Source organism: Diabrotica undecimpunctata, chromosome 5 (assembly GCF_040954645.1).
Source record: "Diabrotica undecimpunctata isolate CICGRU chromosome 5, icDiaUnde3, whole genome shotgun sequence".
Classification (NCBI taxonomy): domain Eukaryota; kingdom Metazoa; phylum Arthropoda; class Insecta; order Coleoptera; family Chrysomelidae; genus Diabrotica; species Diabrotica undecimpunctata.
The window spans coordinates 24,855,081-24,876,350 of record NC_092807.1 but is presented as its reverse complement, the minus strand read 5'-3'; the positions used below and the strand labels follow the sequence as shown (position 1 = coordinate 24,876,350).

Genomic DNA, 21,270 nt, shown 5'->3' with positions numbered 1-21,270 from the left:
CCTCAGTTTTTGAAAAATTTGAAACTCTTCGCCATTTTATTGTTACAAATACAAACTAAAGAAACACAACAGCACAACTTCTGACTTCTGTTAAAAACATTAATATTTTTAACTGTCAAAATATCACGTCAGACCTTAACAATTTACCAATAGCTGAGAATCATATGCACCTACTTACCATCTTAAACTTACTAGAAACTAGGGATTTTCGCATTGCCAACGATCATTAAGGTGTTGAACGTGAACTACACCTGAACTGCCAATGAGAAATGTATTTCCTGAAATAACCGAAGTTCAACGTTTACTCGTTTTGAACCTTAGTCAATTGAACTATGGATTAACTTAGTTATGAGAAATCGGCGCTAAGAAGGGGAGAGGAAAAACTAGGGCAGCGTGAGTAGCGACTAGATATGGAAACATTGGACGTCTTTTTTTTAGCAAAATACGGATATAAAATTCGTTAAAAATAGGTTCAAATTATTTGGCATATACATTATTGCAGAATCAGATTTTCATTAATCGTTAATAATGAAGATAAAGTTATTTAAGATTATTAAGTTATTAAAGATAAGTTTAATAATTAAATGAATGAATGGTAAAGAAAAGTATTTTTGAGGTATGTAAAATATTTAATTCTTAGCTGAGTGCTCTGGTTTATAAAGCCATCCTCAGAACTATCGTCAAATTTATAAAGTACCACTACTAAGGAGGGATTGACTCCATTGAGGGAGTGCATATATTGATCCATTAAGTTTAACTTTGCTTGATGTCATTTTCTGTTATTATCATCATTAGTGTGACTGTTACTCTTTCTACTCTAATACCGTCCGCGATATTGATTTATAAATGATGGTGAAGTGAGACTCCTTATTACATACAATACAGTTACCTGAGATAAATGATATAAAATATATAAAATGAACGGTGACATTCTTTTTTGTAAAAGGTAAAAGAAATAATAAATTAGACTTACTCACAATCAATTTAATTTAACTATCCAGACGACCGGTTTCGCTTTCTACAATATGCAAAGCATCTTCAGGTCTCGATACAAAGTTAAATAAATGATGCCGATACTCTATTAAGTTGTCTCTCGCATTGTCTCCAAGTAAGAGATGTAGTGCTTTTAAATCCTCCCCTTTTTTAAATTTAATGTCTGTTTCGTCCCCCCCTTTTTTAAGTGTTTTCTGTGTGTTTTCTATGTGTCTTAAAGTGTCCTCAATTTTAATTTTTTAATTTTAAATATTGAACTTTACAACCATTTGCCACATATTACAAAAGAACTTTATCAAAGAAATTTGATAATTACAAGTTGATAGAATTGCACACCCACACAATTTGTACATCTATTCTCATTCATTGTCTCACAACTGTCACCTTCAAAAATAAAAATCTCAATAAATAACACACATTTCATAAATATATCTCTAGAATAAATATAAATAACTTTTAAATAACTTAATGGTATAGAACATTACTTTCATCAAACAAACAATTACATTACACCTATCTCTACTTCATTGGATAAAATCTGTCTCCTCAAGAACTTCCCCGTTTACTGTCAAACAATTACAATAGCAGACTTGAGTTCTCCAATCAACAATACAGGATAGTTTGAACCATGTTCTTTCAACCATCAATTAATAGAGTACCGGCATCATTTATTTAACTTTGTATCGAGACCTGAAGATGCTTTGCATATTGTAGAAAGCGAAACCGGTCGTCTGGATAGTTAAATTAAATTGATTGTGAGTAAGTCTAATTTATTATTTCTTTTACCTTTTGAAATGGACTCACACAAGCAACACATTCATGATTCTTTTTTGTCTTTGATGTATAGACCCAACTATAAGTTGACTTCTTCTTCCTAATCGATCGTGCAGTTCGGACATCGTGCCACCTTGAATTCTCAAAAATGTTTCGTGATTTTTTTACATCTTTGCAACTCTGAAGCAATGGTTCAGTGGGGCTCAGATTTCTTTTGTAATGTGGTCCGCATACATTTCCTTGTACCGTTCCTTGCAATATCAGCTTCTCCAGACCATCTCTATGCACCACATGACTAAAGTAAGCGGAGATTTTTTCGGTAATAATGTTTCCGAGCCTTTTTATAACTGTACAGCTGTCTAAGGATCGACTCGTTGGATCTTGTTGCGGTTCAAGGTATTTGCAACATTCTTCACTGGCAAAACACTTTGAACGAGTCTATAGTACGTTTATCAACTTCCTTCAAGGACCAGCATTCAGACCCATATAAAAAAATTGAGAAGACCATTGTTTTTACAAGCCTCATCTTTGTATGCATGGTGATGTTAGGACTTTTATGTTTTGGTGAGCTTTGTCATTGCTCCCTTGGCCATTACTGATCTTCTTTTGATTTCTTGGGTGCATCCTCCAGAGTCTGGGTACCCAGATATACACATTCGTTCACCACTTCGATGTCATTGATTCTGTCAATTTCTGGCTGGTAGTTATTTCTTCAATCTATGATAATTTTTGTTTTTGATTTACTAAGGATTCGGCGAAAAACGTTGTATAACCTGCGTACAGAGTGGAGCCATAACTTTTAGTTTGTAGACCAGGCAATGCCGGTTGGGTAGTTTCATTCATCACGTAACCAAACCCTCGTCATTCGATCCGGACTAATCCTACCAGTCTGTTCCCTACTGTCTGAAAGCAACAAACCAGCAGCGTACGGCTTTTTATGGCATGTGTTTTGCTAGACAAATTGCTCGAGATCCACCACCCACCCCCTGCTGTCAACAACGTCGTTACATGCCAAACGATCGTGCATAGAAAAATAATTAAATAAAAAAATAAATTAAGTGTAAAAAGGACATTCACAAACATAAAATCCACATTCACAGTACATGTAAAAAAAAAGATCATACAGTATAACCCTAACGAGACGAACGTTAGGAAAGAAGGGAAAGTAAAGACGTGATAGGAAAGAAGCCGGTACTTGCACTCAAAGTAAAAATTCTCATAAGCCACTTATGCTAAGACCTCGTAAAAGGTTAAGAAGAATTCTCTGGATTCGAGAATTCCACTGACCATGTTACACGAGCTCCAACGATTAGAGGTGCCATGCAAATAGTTATCTCAGGATATCTGGGCTGCATAGTCTGAAAGAATCGAGGCTCGGTGTATTACGCTGTTTTATTGACGACAGCCATACTTAAAGGTTCAGGACCTTCCCAGCTGACAGCAACGTCTACGACAAGTACCCGATCACCCTGCTTAAGTTGTTAAGTCTTCTGCCGCCAATGGATATACCCCATCCCTAATCTAAGATTGCTTCGCACATAATGGCTTCTCATAAATGTTAAACAGAGTGAGGTTAATACGCAGCTTCGCCTTAAGCTCTTACCAACCCTAAACGATTTTGACAGTTCCCCACGTACCCTAACTTTTGCCGAGTCTTCTAAGTATAGTACTAGGTGTGTTTTGGAGGACCCATTTCCTCTAGATAATTCCACATTTTGTCCCAGCTGACACAGTCAAATGCTTTACTTGTAACACACGTGTGTGCTTACATTGATTTTTCGATAATCTGTATGAAGTTCAAAATTTGTTCTCTGGTATCCCTACCTGACATAAATCCTGCCTGTTCTTCCGGTATTTCAGGGAGCAAGTAAGGCTTAAGTCTTTCTAAGATAATCCGCAGCATGAATTGGCTAGCGTATGGTATAAGGGCAATGATGCGGTAATTATTGCCTATTTTTTGGATCTTTTCTTGTGGATTGGTACATAAACTGAGGTGGTCCAGTCATCCGGCCACTTACATGTTTGTGCCATATGCTTTGGCAGATCCTGTAGAATATGTGTACCCCTACTTCACCTGTTGTGAGGTTCATTTTTGCTGTTACTTGATCTATACTCAGGGCTTTATGCACTTTTAGCTTTTTGAGTGCTGCTTCCACTTCTGGTCTTTTACTTGTTGGCTCTAATTCAATATTATCTGCTGTAATTGTGGTGGTGATGTATGTTGACACAGCCAACTAATTAAGTTACAAATATGGCTTCCGTTAACGTGTTATTATTAGACAGTAACCCATTATCTTGAATGTGTTAAATAAGATTATGACTATTGTACACTTACTTAAAATTATTTGGAGATACCACTGGAGAAAACACAGCCGATAAGAAGTGCAGCCTAACTTGTACTTGCATCTGATGAGTATACATCGGCAGCGACTTACTGGGATTGGCAGTATAAACTTTTAAGTTACTAAAAAAATGCGTCATCATGTGGTGCTGTCGATCGGCCCAGTGAGTTACGTGATGCATGTCGAGCCCACGAAAAGATGTCAGCAACTTCGGAAGCATACGCAGAGAAACAACAACGGACCTGAAAAGCAAATTATTCTAAATAATTATTCAAAATTAAAAGTGAAACTGGAACAAACCATGAAGTGGAGATATCCAGGAGTGGCTAGTATACCTGTTGAATACAAAGCACGTGGTGTTCGTGTGTATTAAGGTATAAAAAAATGCTTATTAAAAGCTTAAAACTTTTATTTTAAGAAGATCTTTTCGGAATTAAATCATTCCATCATCAGTTAAATAAAAAGTTGTTAAAAACATTGTATGGCCACATAAAAAACTTTGGAAGGACATCCGTATTAAAATATAATCCTCATGGTATTTATCAAGGTAAATGCATATTTAATGCGTAAATAATCAATAAGTTAAGTCTATTGCATTTACCTTGATAAATACCATGAGGATTATATTTTAATACGGATGTCCTTCCAAAGTTTTTTATGTGGCCATACAATGTTTTTAACAACTTTTTATTTAACTGATGATGGAATGATTTAATTCCGAAAAGATCTTCTTAAAATAAAAAATTTAAGCTTGTAATAAGCACTTTTTTTATACCTTAATATACACGAACACCACGTGCTTTATAAATAATTATTCATTTTCTCAAAAAATAGACTAGCATTTTACCTATTAACAATACACAAAAAATAAACATATACATAATTTATAGCATTTTTCATACAAAAATGCTTGCACGTCACAATTTATATAAAGTGACGTTACTTATTTTTAAAATTTCCAGAACGTCAACCTTAGAGTTTAAATTTTCCTAACACAGCTGGTAATACGAAACCCATACGGAACTACTCGATCTTTCATAGGCGTCAACATGGTGTAATAATCAGAAAAATGTAATCATCATTATATTGAAAATTTTAGAATTATATTGATTAATTAACCAAAACCATTTATTATTATTAATAATATAATTTTTATGAAATAACTCTCCAAGTCTAAAATTCCACAAAACAATAATTTTAATTAAATAGATTAGACAATTGTACGCAACTGATACGAGAATACTTCAAATTTTATTGACAGTTCAGCGCGTGGCAAAAGTGTATAAAGTGTTGCCGCTTTTTTAGAGTAAGAATTTTGTTTATGTTTTGATTTCTTACACAATTTGCTCATAATATAATATATACATATTAATAAATTGTATTTATAAATACATATTAAAGTTAGATTAATAGCTTTAAAAACTAATTATTGTTGTGTATTGTGATTGTGCTATGCCAAAACAAATAAATAGTGTGTAGAAAGCTGATAAGCTTTCATATAAGATAGATTATTTTGAACAAGAAATAATGGCGGGACGTTTTTACTATTAAAGCCCTAAAAGAGGTAAGTGTAAAATTTAGAATATATAATTTTGTATTAAAATGTTTTCTTATGTATTTTAGTGTGTTGCAGTAGTCTTAAAACTAAGTGTATTTACTGTTAATATAATAGTTTGACAAATAGTTGACATTTTAAAAATTCCTCACTTACTAACTATTCTGATGTTTTGGCAACGCTGTGGGGTTCCGACGTCGTAAATCTTGAATAACGTGCAAGCATTTTTATATGAAAAATGCTATAGATATGATTTATATCGACCTGTAGTAATATAACCCGTCGGTCAATAAGACTCGGGTCTAGCTAGTAAAACATTTTTTTGCAAAAATTATGCTTTATTCATCAAAATAATCTCCTTTCGCGACGATACAATCATTCCAATGCTTTTCTAATTTTTCGATGCCGCCCATGTAAAACGATTTTTATTAAAAATAGGCTTTAGTTTCGGCGATGTTTTCGGGAATAACTGCATCATTTGGCCTTTCGGAGAGCTCAGCATCATTCGTGTCGGTACGACCGTGTTTGAATTCAGCAAACCATCGTTTAATGGCTGTTATAGATGGTGTAGATTCTTGAAAACACTTTTTAAGCCATTGCTCAGTTTGGACGGTATTTTTCCCATCAAATCATCATCATCATCATCATCACTGGCTCGACAACCCTTTTTGGGTCTTGGCCTGTTCCAGGATTCTTCTCCATTCTGATCTGTTTCGTGCTTTTTTTCTCCAGTTTTTTACTTTTAAGGTTGTTATATCATTTTCTATTTGTTCTAAGTATCTCAGTTTCGGTCTTCCTCTTGTTCTTTTTCCTACTGGCATCTGTTTGAATATTTTGTTTGGTATTTCGCCTTCTTCCATTCTTTCTACATGTCCTATCCAACGCAGCCGTCCTATTTTAATGAATGTTATAATATCCGGATCCTGGTATATTTTGTATAGTTCAGAGTTGTATCGTCTTCGCCATATTCCGTTTTCATTTGTGCCCTTATATATGTGTCGCAAGATTTTTCTTTCGAAGGTGGCTAACAACGTTTCATCTCTTTTAGTGAGTGTCCAGGTTTCTGAGCCATATGTGAGTACCGGTCTTATTAGGGTTTTATATATTTGGCATTTTGTCTTTCTTGCGACGTTATCTGATCTTAGGTGTCTAATTAAGCCATGGTAACATTTATTTGCAATAAATATTCGCCTCTTCACTTCCTCCGTAACGTTATTATCAGACGTGACTAGGGATCCCAAGTATATAAAGTTCTTTACCCCCTCTATGTTGTATTCTCCTATTGTTATATTTTGTGGCTGCCTTATTTCTGCGTTTTTACTTACCTGCATATATTTTGTTTTGGTCTGATTGATTTTAAGACCACTATTTTGTGCGGCTCGTTCTATTTGGTTGTATGCCTCTATCATTTCTCTTCTTGATCTTGCGATTATGTCAACATCATCTGCAAATGCTAGTATTTGCACGCTTTTATTAATGATTGTTCCTCGTGTATTGACTGTTGTGTCCCTCAGTATTTTCTCGAGTACAATGTTAAACAAGATGCATGATAGAGCGTCTCCCTGGCGTAGTCCCTTTTTCACATCTATTGTTTCCGTTAATTCATTTTGTATCCGGATTCTACTTTCTACTTTTAGAGATTCTTTTATCAGTTCTATTAGTTGTGTTGGTATATTAAATTCTTTCATTGCTTTTATTAAGAATTCTCGGTTTATATTGTCATATGCGCTTTCAAAGTCTATGAAGAGATGATGTGTGTCGATGTTATATTCACTTGTTTTTTCGAGGATCTGTCGCAGAACAAATATCTGGTCTATTGTTGACTTCTGTCTACAGAAGCCACTTTGGTATTTGCCAACTATTTTTTCAGCGTGTGGTCTAAGTCTTTCATAAATGACATTGGACATTATTTCCACTCCGTTGGTAGCTGTTTATTCAACCATATCTTTGTTATCAATTCATGTATTGTTTTTTGTAGTGCGTCTCCTCCTTCCTTTAATAACTCCGATGCTATTTGGTCCGATCCCGATGCTTTATTGTTCTTTAATTTTTCTACTGCTGCTCTAATCTCGGCTATTGTTGGTGGAGTCTTTTCTCTGTTGTCTGCTTGGTCTAATGGTATGTCAGGGGTCGTCTCTCTCCGATCTCCTTCAAACTTTTCCGTAAAATGTTCTGTCCATCTACTTAGTATCTCTTGCTGTTCTGTCAATATATTACCTTCCTTATCTCTACAAATCGTTGTTCTCGGTTTGAAGTCTTTTCTGCTTTTGTTTAGTCTCTGATAAAATTTTCTTGTCTCTGTTGATTTACTTAGTTCTTGAAGTTCTTTGTTCATATATTCTCTCTTTTTTCTTCGGTGAGTTTTCTTTTCTTCTTTGCGTAGTCGTTTATATTCTTCCTCTGCTTGTCGGGTTCTGTGCCCCTGTTGCATCAGTAAATATGCTCTGTTTTTTTTTGTCTGTGATGATCTGACATTCTTCGTCAAACCAGTCATTCGTTCTTGTTTTTCTTTCTCTACCTTTTATGCCTAGTACTTCTTTAGCTGCCTCTTTTATGATGCCTCGCTTATGATTTATGCATTCTTCCCACTCTTTATTTAGGTTTTCATGTGTTATTCTGTTTTCTAGTTTGTTGTTTATCTGTTTCCCCATCAAATAACAGTGATAAATCATCAATAAAATTGCTTTTAATCCATTGTTTATAAAAATCACAAAAGTGGCGTCACTTTAAACACCGTAATTCGTTAAATAATAATCTGAATGACATGACATATTGGCAATGTACTTTTGAAGGTTAGGACTACCGAAATATCAAATGGAAAATTCATTAGAGTCACCATTTCATGGTTAGGCCCGGTACTTATTGACCGACCTATTATACACATGGTATATATGGTCTCACAACAACATTGGCTATTATGGGTTTTATCTTGAAACTACAATAGCTAGAATGAGGAAAAAATAAGGACTTTTTGTTAAAAGTGAGTAAGCACTGATAAAATTTCTTTTTTTATGAAAATTTTACAATTATTATTGAACAAAAAAGAATACCTACCATAAGACAAAAAATACTTACACATTATTTGCGAGATTATTCAAGCAACCTTCGATAAACTTCATCCTAATTTCTTTATCGGGAGTGAAACAGATCAAATTACATAAAGTCTTTTCGGCTTCTAAAGCCAATCCTTCCCCAAGCTGACAGATCTTGTCGTCCTGGAGCAAATCCCAAAGTAACGTATTACCAGGCTGACAAACATTATCAACTTTAAAACAAGCCGATAATCGTAGATCAGCACGAATTGTCGCTTTTTCAGCTGGATGATTAAACACGTGAAGGTTCATACTAGCGTGCTCTGTCAATCTGGCAAGTTCGTCTTCGCACACGGAATCTTCTCCATCGAAATCAGCCATATTCTTTTCCGATTTGTTGCTCATACGAGAAGAATAGCTACCTTCGGCGTCTCCTTCCACTTCGGCTTCTTCTCCACTTAACATTTCCAAAACATGCCTAAAATAACAAAAAATGTTAATTTTATGTTAAGTATGTTGTATATTTAAGTTTGAGCTGAAATATAGCATACAAGAAAAATAACAAGCAGTAAAGATCTAAAAAGTGTATCACATCTTTATCAAAGGTTATAGTCAAAGGAGAAATGACACGCGCAATAAACTACTTAGAGGAATTCGACAAGGATGTATATTTTCACCACTCTAATTCAAAATCTACAAAGTTCTATCGGAAGCTGCGGAACTTATTGTGGTCAAACGTATGCAAGATCATTGACATTAGCTTTGGTGTTGATACAGTCATTTTTCCAAATGACATGGAAAGTTACAACGCATATTGCAACATGTATACAACGCGTGCAAATAGAACCAATCAAGAAATGTAGATAACGATTTATAGTCCATTCTATCACGGTTTTTGCTCAGAATTTTTAAGATGTGCACCGATTGACATGAAATTTGAAATAAGCATAGGAAACATGTCAAAGAAAAAAAGTTATATAGCTCCTTTGTGCGCTTTCACTCCAGGGATGAGGGCCACACTTTCTCGGGGGTGAAAATTTTTGGGGAGACTTTTTAAATAAATGTATTTACAAAAAATGTTTAAATAAGTAAAAATTCTACAAAAATATTCTAAATAAACGTATTTGAACATAATTGTTTTTGACCAGACGGTAACTTTTAGTTTAGTAAAATATTTTAATCGATTTATTTTTATTCTTAGTTTGATTTATAATTAAAATGGCTACTAATTATTGTTTTTTTACTAGCATATGCCTATCTTTTGTATTTATTCAATCATTTGTTGTAACATGGGAAATTAAAATAAAATGTTTTTGGACGTCGTACTCTGCTTAACAACTCCAATTACTGCTAAATAAAACAAACAGTTTTTTTGAAAAATATGGACTAAAAATTAATTTAAAAAAGACCAAATACATGATAATAACAAAGAAAACAAATATACCAACAAACATACATTTGGGAAATGTACCGATAGAAAGGGTTGATAAATGCAAATATCTAGGAACCTGGATTTCAGACAATAATAATCAAACAACCGAAATAAGAGCCAGGATAGAAATAGCAAGAAATGCGTTTGTAAAAATGAAAACAATTCTCTGCAACAAAGACCTTAGATTAGAACTGAGAGTAAGAGCACTGAGATGCTACGTGTTTTCGATACTGCAATATGGACTTGAAAGCTGGACATTAAAGCAAGAACACATAAATAAGTTACAGTCCTTTGAAATATGGTGTTACAGTAGGATGCTTAGAATAACATGGACACAGAAGAAAACTAACACGGAAGTATTGCGAGAAATGGGCAAAGAATGCGAAATAATAAACACAAAAAAAATAAGAAAGTTACGAAAGTTAATATCTGGGACACGTAATGAGGGGACAGCGATATGAACTGCTAAGGCTGATAATACAGGGAAAGATAAGAGGAGGAAGGAGTATAGGAAGAAGGAGTGTGTGTCATGGTTGAAGAATTTAAGGAACTGGTTTAAATGCAGTTCAAAACGATAATAAACCAATTTCATACTTACCCTGACGATGAGTGTAAAGCTAAAAAATTAGCACAGTTGCCGTCATGACCTTCTTTACCTAGTTCACTACAGGAAGAACTTTCCTCCAGGTATACAGCCTGTTTGACGTTCAAATCAACTACGTTATTTATTTGGGCTACGTGCAAATTGTGATTAATCATTTTTAAACGATTCTTGATCTCGTGGTCACTATCCATTGCCTCTATGGCGGCTATACGCTGAATTCTTTTGTGATTGCCTATATAGAAAGTAATAAAGTTTTAATAAACTCAAAGTAAATAAAACAAATCTTAATTAAATTTGTAAATATATATATATATATATATATATATATATATATATATATATATATATATATATATAACTAAGCGAATTAAAAATTTAGATATCAAAATTTTGAGACAAAAAATTAAATCTAACACAATTCATCATCATCATCATTGGTGCTACAGCCCTATAAACGAGCCTCGACCTTTCCAAGTCTATTATATTACGCCAGTCAGTTCTATCCATTGCCAACTGTTGCCAATTTGCTGCGCCTATTTTTCTACCATCTTCATCTACACCATCCCTCCATCTGAGCTTTGGCCTACCCCTACTTCTACTGCCCACAGGTTGTGACATAAGGATTCTTCTAGAAAGGTTGTTCTGCTGTAATCTTGCCAGATGTCCTGCCCATCTTAGTCTTCCTATTTTTATAAGGGATACTACGTCTTTACCACCAAATATATGTTTATATATGTGAAATATGTCGTAGTTGTTAGATATTAACATTGCTTTTATTGTTCAAATTTGATGTAATAACCCCAAAAAATGCGTTGTTAACTCGTAAATGACAAAAAGTGGACTTGGTCCACTTCTATTCTGAACCCTCTCTATGACAAACCAATCCAATGATAAACAATACATTTCTGTTCGAAACTCCGATTCAATTTCAGCTCTATGTAAATATCATCCACATACTTGATGGCTACTCTGATCTTAAATGCGGCTGCTCTGAATAGTCCAATAATTGATGTACTTCAGTACTATTCCCTCTAGTTATGCAGCCATGAGATTCTTCTCCTTCTTATCTTTCTCCTGCCCCGGATGTTCCCTTGAATGATCAATCGACGTATATCGTATCTCTCACCACGCATGACATGCCCTAGGTATTGCAGCTTTCGTGTTTTGACGGTTTTCATTATTTCCATTCTTTTGTTAACTCTTCTCATGACTTCTTTGTGTTACATGCTCAACTCCGAATCCGATCTAGCTACGAGCCCCTCTACGTCTCCCATTCGACCGTTGACTATATCAACATATCAACATATCCGTCGACCATTTTCATATCGAACCAGTTGGTCGGTATTGCTTTTAGCGCACGTCAAGTCTCTGATGACGCATTTAAACGGAAAATGCAGCGTTTCTGCACATACGATGATCTCTATTTAACATATGAGGCTATCGGAAAGGAAGTCACCAGCGAGTTCTGGATTGAACTTATATATTCATATTCCCCTTCTGATGGCTTTATATGTTATATCGTATGTACAGAAAGCAAAATAATGGACCTTCGAGCCGGTTCCAGGTGGGAGATAAGAATAGCCTTCGTCTCTGTTTATGTTCTCGGAATTTTTATTGCTTCATAAGTAGATATTTTTTGAAAGAATATTTGTTTTTTCAAACAATATGCCCGTTGGTAAATAAATAAATATGTAAATATGGAATGTCCGGTTTTCTGATGGTCTTTTGGCAGTGCAGAATGAGAGTACCCAGATCTAATGTGTATTTGATGCTCGTGAACTCGGATTTTGACGTAGCGCCCTGGTTCATCGATATATACGTAGGCGTATAAGTCGTATAAAAAAGATCGCAGTATAGATAACTAAAAAAGAATAAATGAATGAATTGAATGAATCTTCCGTCAAAAGAAGATTAGGAACTCGTGTACAGAACTTGGGGATACTAAAAATGCATAGCAACATAACAATTATTGGAGCGACATTAGACAAAGTGGATTTAAAATATATTTGCAAAGCTCCATTTAGAATAACGACTGAAATAAAATGGAACAAACAAAAATAATAATCAAAACCAACAACCAATTAATTAATTAGATTAATTCGAGTATACCCAGATGTGAAATATTAATCATTATATGTGCTGATTAGCTATGAGTGTTGGTCGCTGTGAATAATTAGATACTGTAACAAGTTAGTCTTTTCTTTGCACTCCCAGAGAAACTTGGTATACATGTAACGAAATTTTTAGTGTCTTCATCTCTTTTCCGTGTCTCTAGGTGTTGTGTTTAAAAAATTATAACACATAAAACTGCTTATAGAAGTCTTTTCCTCTACAGAAGCTACACGCTGCTGCTTACTTGATTACAAACAAGACTTAGTAGAATGGTTATTTTCTTTACGAAAGGTATATTACTAAAAAAACCCTATCGGGTTACATTCTAGAACGTTTTCGGAAAGACTATTCCATCGTCAGTGCTTTCTAGGTTTCCATGTTTGAAGCTACTTACATGTTGTACGCGTTGGGTTGAAACCTTTATCGAAAAGTACATGTACTTTGCTAATCAAACAACCTGATGAATTTGTATAGTCCTGTATATTAATAAATAGGCTAAAATGCAAACAAATTCTTACCCTTTTGCCTTTTGGACCTGCTTTTCCTTAATAATTTTCTCCGTTTCCTTAATTTCGAAGGGGAGTCTTCAGTATCGGCCTCATCTTGGGAACTACTGGAAGGGATATTCTCGTCGACTTTCGGCAAAATGTTGATCTTGGCTGCTATTTTCTTACGTACCGTTGCCCGAGTTTCTGCTTTAATTTTGCCTTGTCCGGGCGCCCATTTTGTATTTGCTGGATATGACAATCCTACAAACAAATGTCAACGTCAGATTCGGACTTAAACGATGTAATGTGCTTTATAGTTTGTTCAACTAGTACACTAGTGGCCAAAATTCTGGAAACTTTACAATAATTTTAGTTTTGTTAACAGTATTCCTCCTTTTCACACAAGTATGTTATTAACAAGATTATCTATAATTTTACTGCATCGTTTTATGCTTCTACGAAATATTTACCGATTATTATTTATAGGGGATAAAATTTTTAATAATTCAAAAATAAATCAAAAAACAGTCCTTAGCTATTAGTAGATACATCACAGCACAATAGTAGATACATACAGCACAATCGTTATTATGAAAAAAATTAGTATTTGGTGGGATAACCTTTGATTTTTAGCACATTAGCACATGAATCGAGGATACTCGATTCTGCGAAGCATGGAGTTCACGAGACGAGACAAATCTTGTGGAGGAATTACTCTAAACCCACTTGGAATTACTATCAGTTCTCTCTTGTTTCTTGGGTTTCGGCGTGACACTAACGCTTTCAACCTTGACCATAGATTTTCTAAGGGTGGCCGCACACAGAAAGAGCAAAACTGTTAGTCAAAAACGTTTTTGACTAAACGAGTCTGATGCTGATGTTTCCATATAAATAAAATGAGCTGACGCACACTGATTAGTCGTGTGTCTAAAGCATGTTTAGGCTCATTTAGTTTCAGTCAGTCTGTTTGATGTTGATTACCGGATCGTCGTTTTATGTCGAAACATTTCAATGTACGCCGGTGCAACGTGTTTTTGGAATTCCCTTCTTGAAACCGCTCGAGTAGTCAACAAGAAGCACATGTGGAAACAGCGATATTTTGCTTGTTTATATTGTGTGTAACATGAAAGTGGACGCAGAAAAATTAATTGTACTAATTGAGGCCAGATTCTTTTCTCATTTATAGGATGCACCCAAAATTGTCTTTTATTTTGCGTTTTTTCGTCCTGTAGGAGGAACCACTGCCAGAAAACTATTGCAATTTCGTCGTTATCTGTCGACATCTTTAATAAAACTGATTGCAGTATGGTTTGTGCAAACATTTTGTTTCTCTTGAAAACAAAATGTTTATTTTGTTTCTCTTGAAAACAAAATGTTTCTTGTGAAAACAAAAACGTTTTCGTTTCAAAAAAAAAACGTTTTTGACTAAAACAGTTTTGCTCTTTCTGTGTGCGGCCACCCTAATGGATTTAGATCGGGACTATTTACCAGCCAAGGCAGTACAGTATCGTACGTAACGTAACGAACGGTTTCTCAACCATTCCACGGAAGTCTTGATCTTATGACAGGGCGCTACATCCTGCTGGAAGATGCATTGTTAAGCATCCCCTTCAAACAAATCTCTGATAGTCGACAGCAGTTTGGTTTACAGTATTTCTTCCTGATATTTTGTTACATTAATATTGCTCTCTGTTAATGTCAAACGTCAAACTTATTTTGACGGGGAAAGACCAAAAGATCTTGCCCCGGTCAGCGGTGAACAAACTTCACTCCATGACTCCCAACGATCAACATTCTAGTTTCGTCACTCCAGATTAAATTACTCCACTGTTCTTCTGTCCACTCTCTGTGTACAAAAGCCCAATCAATGCGCAATCAATGTTTTTGTCCATGTTTTTGTTCGGGAACGGCTTCTTTCCAGGGGTTCTTGCTCGCAATACATTTTCACACCACTTTCTTCTGATAGTGCAGTCCGACAATAGCATTAATGTCTTTTGTGGATCTGCGATGATTTTCTAAACACATGCGGCATATTATGCGTTCATCGCATTGACTAACTTTCGGTTTTCTGCCTGTTCTTTTGTAGTTGACTCGGACAGTTTTGTAGCGAAAACTGGCATTTTGCGGTAAGTCGTTTTCATTCTTTTGTTTAATCATAAAGTATAGAAAGATTTTATCTTTCTAAAGTCCCACCGACAGGCTGTTTTCAGTAGCCGCCCACATCATGTCTCCATCTTCTACTGCTATATAGTTTATCAACAGTAATTAATACCGTTCTTTGCAGTTTATTGTTTATGATTTATTTTATTTTATTTACTTACTTTTTACCTACATGAAGCAGGTATATAGGTAAACCAATGACGTCCGATACTGAGCAACGAGACCTCGCAATTATTCTTGTGTTACGACCGCCTCCATTATCACCCAAAATCTTTTTTGAATGTTACACTCTTTGCTGGCGAAAAATGGGAGAGACCTATGTCCAGCAGTGGACAGAAGAGGTTGCATGATGATGACACTCTTTGCTGAACTTGTCGTTCCATTGTTTTCATTACACCTGATTTTGTGGCGCAACCACCCAATTGTTTTGCTATTTCTGGATACGTGTAACCTTCTTAACGAAGGATAATTGCTGCGGTTCTCCCGCCTTGCAAGCAGTCAATACGTTTCGGGTTTCTGGGAGCCACTTTCGTTGAATCAGCACTGATGTGTTCCTCTCCGAAAATTAAAAAAATATCACCTTCGTAACAACTACCCGAAGTCATCGATAAACACTGAAAGTCACACGAAACTGTACTAAACGCTTGCAATTGGACGACTGAATCACGCCACTCGTCGTTGACTGACTTACGAAACTCTGACGTGATATAGTATTTCCAGTGCTACCATTCACAAATCTCGAATTTTCGGCGTTCCGCTTGAATTCGCTTCCATATTTTATTAAATAATTATGTAACAGTATATAGAATGAGAAATGCATAAAATATTAATCAGAATTATATAACAATAAACTACAAATCTAATTATATTGATAAACTATATAAATCACGATTATGAGATGAGTGTTGCTGAAAAAACAATAATTTTTGTAAAGTTTTCAGAATTTTGGCTACTAGTGTGTATTAATAAATATTTTGAAATGTAACCATCCATCACATAAGAAAACAAGCCTGTACATTATTATTTAAGAAATCATCAAAAATGTTTCGTAATATTTTTTATTATTATCACGCAATAGTTTGAGGATTTTTTTTTCGTTTACCAAAACAATATTATTTACACTTTAAATGACAGATCTGTCAAACGTTTACGGAAAACAGTATCAATATATATGTGACAAAAGGTTTCCTAATACCGCGTTCTCGTTGAAATACATACACTGTCATAATACATTAAAAAATACTACATTACCATCTAATTCTGAATCCGTACTGCTTCCATTACAATGTGCTCTTTCGATAACTTGTTTTCGAGCCAATTTGCACGGCGGAGGTCCACTATTATCTACGACAATGTGTCCATTTTCATCCTCCTCGATTTCCACTGCGTCTATATCCTCACTTTCACTTTTTCTACTTTCCGACTGTGCCGAACTCTCGCCCTAAAAATTTAAAAAAAAATTGAAATGAAAATGAAATTAATTAAAATTGGATACATATTGCATTGGGAATACCAAATTTTAAAGTAATTTCATCAAAGTCTAACCGCAAAATTGAAATATTTAATCTAGGGTTTTTTTTAACGACTTATAATCTTGGGCCGATACATAAAGAACTCATTACAAAGATTACCAACACCTTTTGGATAAAGTGGTAGGATGCGAAAACATAGAGTTGATTCCAGTTTACTCCAATTAGTCTCTTCTACTCAAATCCGACTCTCACCTTCACGCTGGTGTCCCATTTAAACCGATCAACCCAACTGGAGATCCGGTATCCAACCCGGGTGGAAAGTTGGGTTCAGAACTGACGAGAGCGGGTAAAATGGCCCTCCAAAAAGGGGGGCTTGGAGTTGGGTTAACTACTCAACCCTGTAAAAAACCTTTTGTTATGAGAGCTACAATGAAAGAAACCGGACTGTCTAACCTAAAAAACCTACGACGAACTCGCAAACGAAATAAAGATAATGATTTAAAAATTTGCACGTGGAACGTAAGAAGCCTTTATCAGCCTGCAGCCACAGCTCTGCTAATACAAAAAATGAATAAAGCCAAAGCAGATATCATTGCTTTAGAGGAAATGAGGTGGGCTAGGCATCCAGGCATCCTGGAAAAAAATAACTGCAATATTTACTACAGTGGACATCCTACCCGACACGAATTTGGTAGCGGATTTATTGTAAGCAGCAAGGTCAAACATAGTGTAATCGATTTCAAAGCTATTGATCATAGGATATGTCGAATAAGACTTAAAGGGAAGTTCGCTAATATTAACATTATTAGCATCCAATCTCCAACGGAAGAAAAAGAGGATGATGAAAAAGACACGTTCTATGACTCACTAGACCGAGAGTACGATGAGTGTCCAAAAATGACATCAAAATAATAGCAGCAGACTTTAATGCCAAAGTCGGAAGAGAGAATATATTTTCGCCCACCTCAGAATCATAAACTTTGCAATATCTAAGAACATGGTAATAGCTGGGACACGATTTCCTCATAAAGATATACATAAGGGAACTTGGAAATCTCCTGATAATGAAACGATTAAATAAATAGATCATATAATCATCTATACAAGACACTGCTTTAACTTATTAGATGTTAGGTCTTTTAGAGGAGCAAACATAGATAGTGATCACTATTTAGTTAAAATACGATTTAAAGAGAGAACATCCAATTTAAAAAAGGAGATCGGGAAAAGGAGAGAAAAAATCGACATTAATAAACTAAAAGATCCCGACATTGCAAGTGTATACAGACAGCAAATAGAAGATTAAATAAGGACAGAAAACTCAGAAGAAGAAGAAGACATTAATCAACTATGGACAAATATACGAGATATTGTGTTACAGAAATCTAAAACATTTTCAAAACCAGAGGTAACAAGAAGTAGAGGACGACCACGAAGGAGATGGATTGATGATGTGGAAGAAGACCTACAGATTCTAAGGGTCAGAAGATGGAGGGAAGTTGCCAGGAATCGACAGGAGCGGCGACTTCTTTGTGAGTAGGCCAAGATCCACAACGGATTGTCGAGCCACTTATGATGATGAACTAACACCTTTTATTGTTTGTTTACATTAGAGGTTACACAGTTGCCATAAGTATTTAACTACTACCGAAAGAGACAAGGATCTCGCGGTCCATCCTGTGACATTCAGGTAAGTCGTGACTGTGATATAGACAAACCCCGATAAATAATTCTGCGCCTTCATTCTGCATTCAAACCATTCCCTCGGGTTCTTAGGCAGGGATATTCTTCGTCTCACATTTCGCTTTCTTCGAATTTTGCCTTGCATAATGAGTTATAATAAGGAGTACTTTTGATTCATTTACTATCCTTCTAGCGACATCTACATTTGTCGCACATTGAATCTATAATACTCATAGGATTCTTCTGTAACAACAAGACCCAAAGGCAGTCTATTTATTTATATGTATATAATGAGTTATAATAAGGAGTACTTTTGATTCATTTACTATCCTTCTAGCGACATCTACATTTGTCGCACATTGAATCTATAATACTCATAGGATTCTTCTGTAACAACAAGACCCAAAGGCAGTCTATTTATTTATATGTACTTGTTTTAGTGCCAAATTTCGCAACATGGTCAGTCTACTTTGTCTATAACAGATCTTAGCGACAAAAATGTTAATTGAGGGGCAACATTGGTTGGGTGATAAATAAATCAGTATTTAGCCGATCTCCACTAAGTATATAGAACTTAAAAATGTGTCACTGGTAATCCTATTGAATTTGAAGTATATAATATGATATAGTACACGGAATTCTTTACAAATCACTTTAAAATTTCCACTTAGTGTGGTGAACATGATCAGCACCTTTGTTTCTTGTTTATGGCATGCATAGTTGTATGCTTCTTCCTGTCTCTTCATGAAGCAAGTTGGATGAAAAGATCCACCCTTCATGAAGAAGTACACTAGAAACAAGACCTCCAGATTTTATGAAGAATATACAGAAATGTCACAGAACACATCAAAGATCATAAAAATATATCAAAGATCTAATTGAAGGTGACAATTGCGATTCAAAAAATGAAGTCGAGGAAGGTCTGGTACAGATGTATAAGGGAAAAAATGTTAATATGACAATAAATATTTTTATTTTTACTTTTATATCACTTACACCAAAAAATCATGTCGATTAAATTATCTAGAATCTAGACGAATAAAACAATTTGGCAATACTTACGTGTTCTTCCTCTGAGTTACTAGGATCTAGGCTTACACTATTTTCAGAAGAAGTAGTACACTTGTGTAGAGCTATTCCAGCGTTCGATGCAGCTACATTTATGAGACCAATATCTGGAGCACCGCTTCCTCGAGACCACACAGCTTTTATTAAAGCTGAGGCCAAATACAAGGTCTAAAAGATTAAAAAAAACTATATTATAGGAAATATTTACGTAGCACACAAAGACTTATATAAAGGTATAAATCATATAAGAAAACAATGCCAAAATCAAGATGAAATAAATATAAAATTGCAGATACAATTGCGACAATAAAATAGATAGATGTTGACTGTTCTCGATTCATATAGATCTACACCGTGTAATTTTTTCCATATTTTCCTGTCAAGTGATTGTCTGTTATTTTTTTATTTTTCTTCCATCATAACTTGTTCCTTCCAACTTCTTAGTGTACACATTGTTTTTTTTTTCTCCAGTTGTTATAGTTGATGCTGTAGTTTATGACTCCGTTTCAAAGGCCGATCAGCTACTTAGCTTTCGTAGACAGCGGGTTTGTATGGTGATTATACCACCCCACCGTCAGTTTCCTACCCCAGGAAACTGAATCCGAAAAAGCACTTGAAAAATCGAAAAATTACTAGGCGCTATTTTTCAACTGGAAGTCAATAAAGTCGTGCCAACTCGTGAGTATCGAAGTATTTTTTCTACGTCGTGGTTTTTTATTAACATTTAAGCAAAAAAAAAACGACTTTTTTCATTCAGTTCAATATTGTGAAAAAACTACAGAACTACTCGTAGAAGAAAACGTTCAACAGACGACTTGAAAATACTTGCTCTTCAAAATGAGATTTTCTAAATTAAAAAATGTTTATAAACAAAAAAGTTATTGTAAATTAAACCCGAAAGTAAGCATTTTTTTTCAATTGTTTATAACTATTAAAATAAACAATAAAAATATTTCAGAATATGAGTTTACATGTAGTTACTATATCTACAAATGATAGGCCCCAGCAAAATATTGTGCCTTTTTTGGGTGTATATTGTATCTTGTCTTGAATAATATCTGGTATATGTATCTTCAGGTCATTGGTTTTGTACTTTTGTTTGTGGATCTGATTTATTTAACATTTGTTTGTTGTGTGTACAATGTCGTGTAGAATTCTTTTAAGTGTTTCTAGTATTGTTTCCCTGGGTTTTGTGACATTACACACTTTATATCCCTTAGATGGAAGATTTTTTCTACTTGTTGATATTTTTCGTGTCATGAATTTTAATTTTCTTTCTATTTTGATCTATGGCCTGTACAATTTTTTGTTATCTTTTTTCAATTTTTCTTTAATCAGTATGTGTTGTGAGCTAGTGTTTCTCTCACTTGGAAATTTCTTCTTTCTTTTACCACCACATCACAAGCTTAGCCTTATGATGTGCGTAAGAATAAACCAGCTACTTATGCCTTCGGTTAAGAGTTACATTCCAGTTAATTTCAGTATTGCCTCTCATAACTTTTAATACTATATTGAAGAGTAGAGTGATTAATCACCTTGTCTTAATTACTTGCAT

The 21,270-nt window shown here is 34.8% G+C and overlaps 1 protein-coding gene across 2 annotated transcripts in view; it reads right to left on the bottom strand.

The window, feature by feature from the left end:
* puf (ubiquitinyl hydrolase 1 puf) overlaps positions 1 to 21,270 on the bottom strand; it is a 129,554-nt gene that overhangs the window by 82,885 nt on the left and 25,399 nt on the right. For both annotated transcript variants that reach the window (XM_072531762.1, XM_072531763.1), the window contains exons 7-12: positions 19,710 to 19,883; positions 16,744 to 16,933; positions 13,363 to 13,593; positions 10,727 to 10,964; positions 8,740 to 9,174; positions 4,103 to 4,351 (exon numbers count right to left, since the gene is read on the bottom strand). In XM_072531762.1, the coding sequence (XP_072387863.1) occupies positions 4,103 to 4,351; positions 8,740 to 9,174; positions 10,727 to 10,964; positions 13,363 to 13,593; positions 16,744 to 16,933; positions 19,710 to 19,883 (1,517 nt within the window). The remainder of the gene's footprint in view (positions 1 to 4,102; positions 4,352 to 8,739; positions 9,175 to 10,726; positions 10,965 to 13,362; positions 13,594 to 16,743; positions 16,934 to 19,709; positions 19,884 to 21,270) is intronic.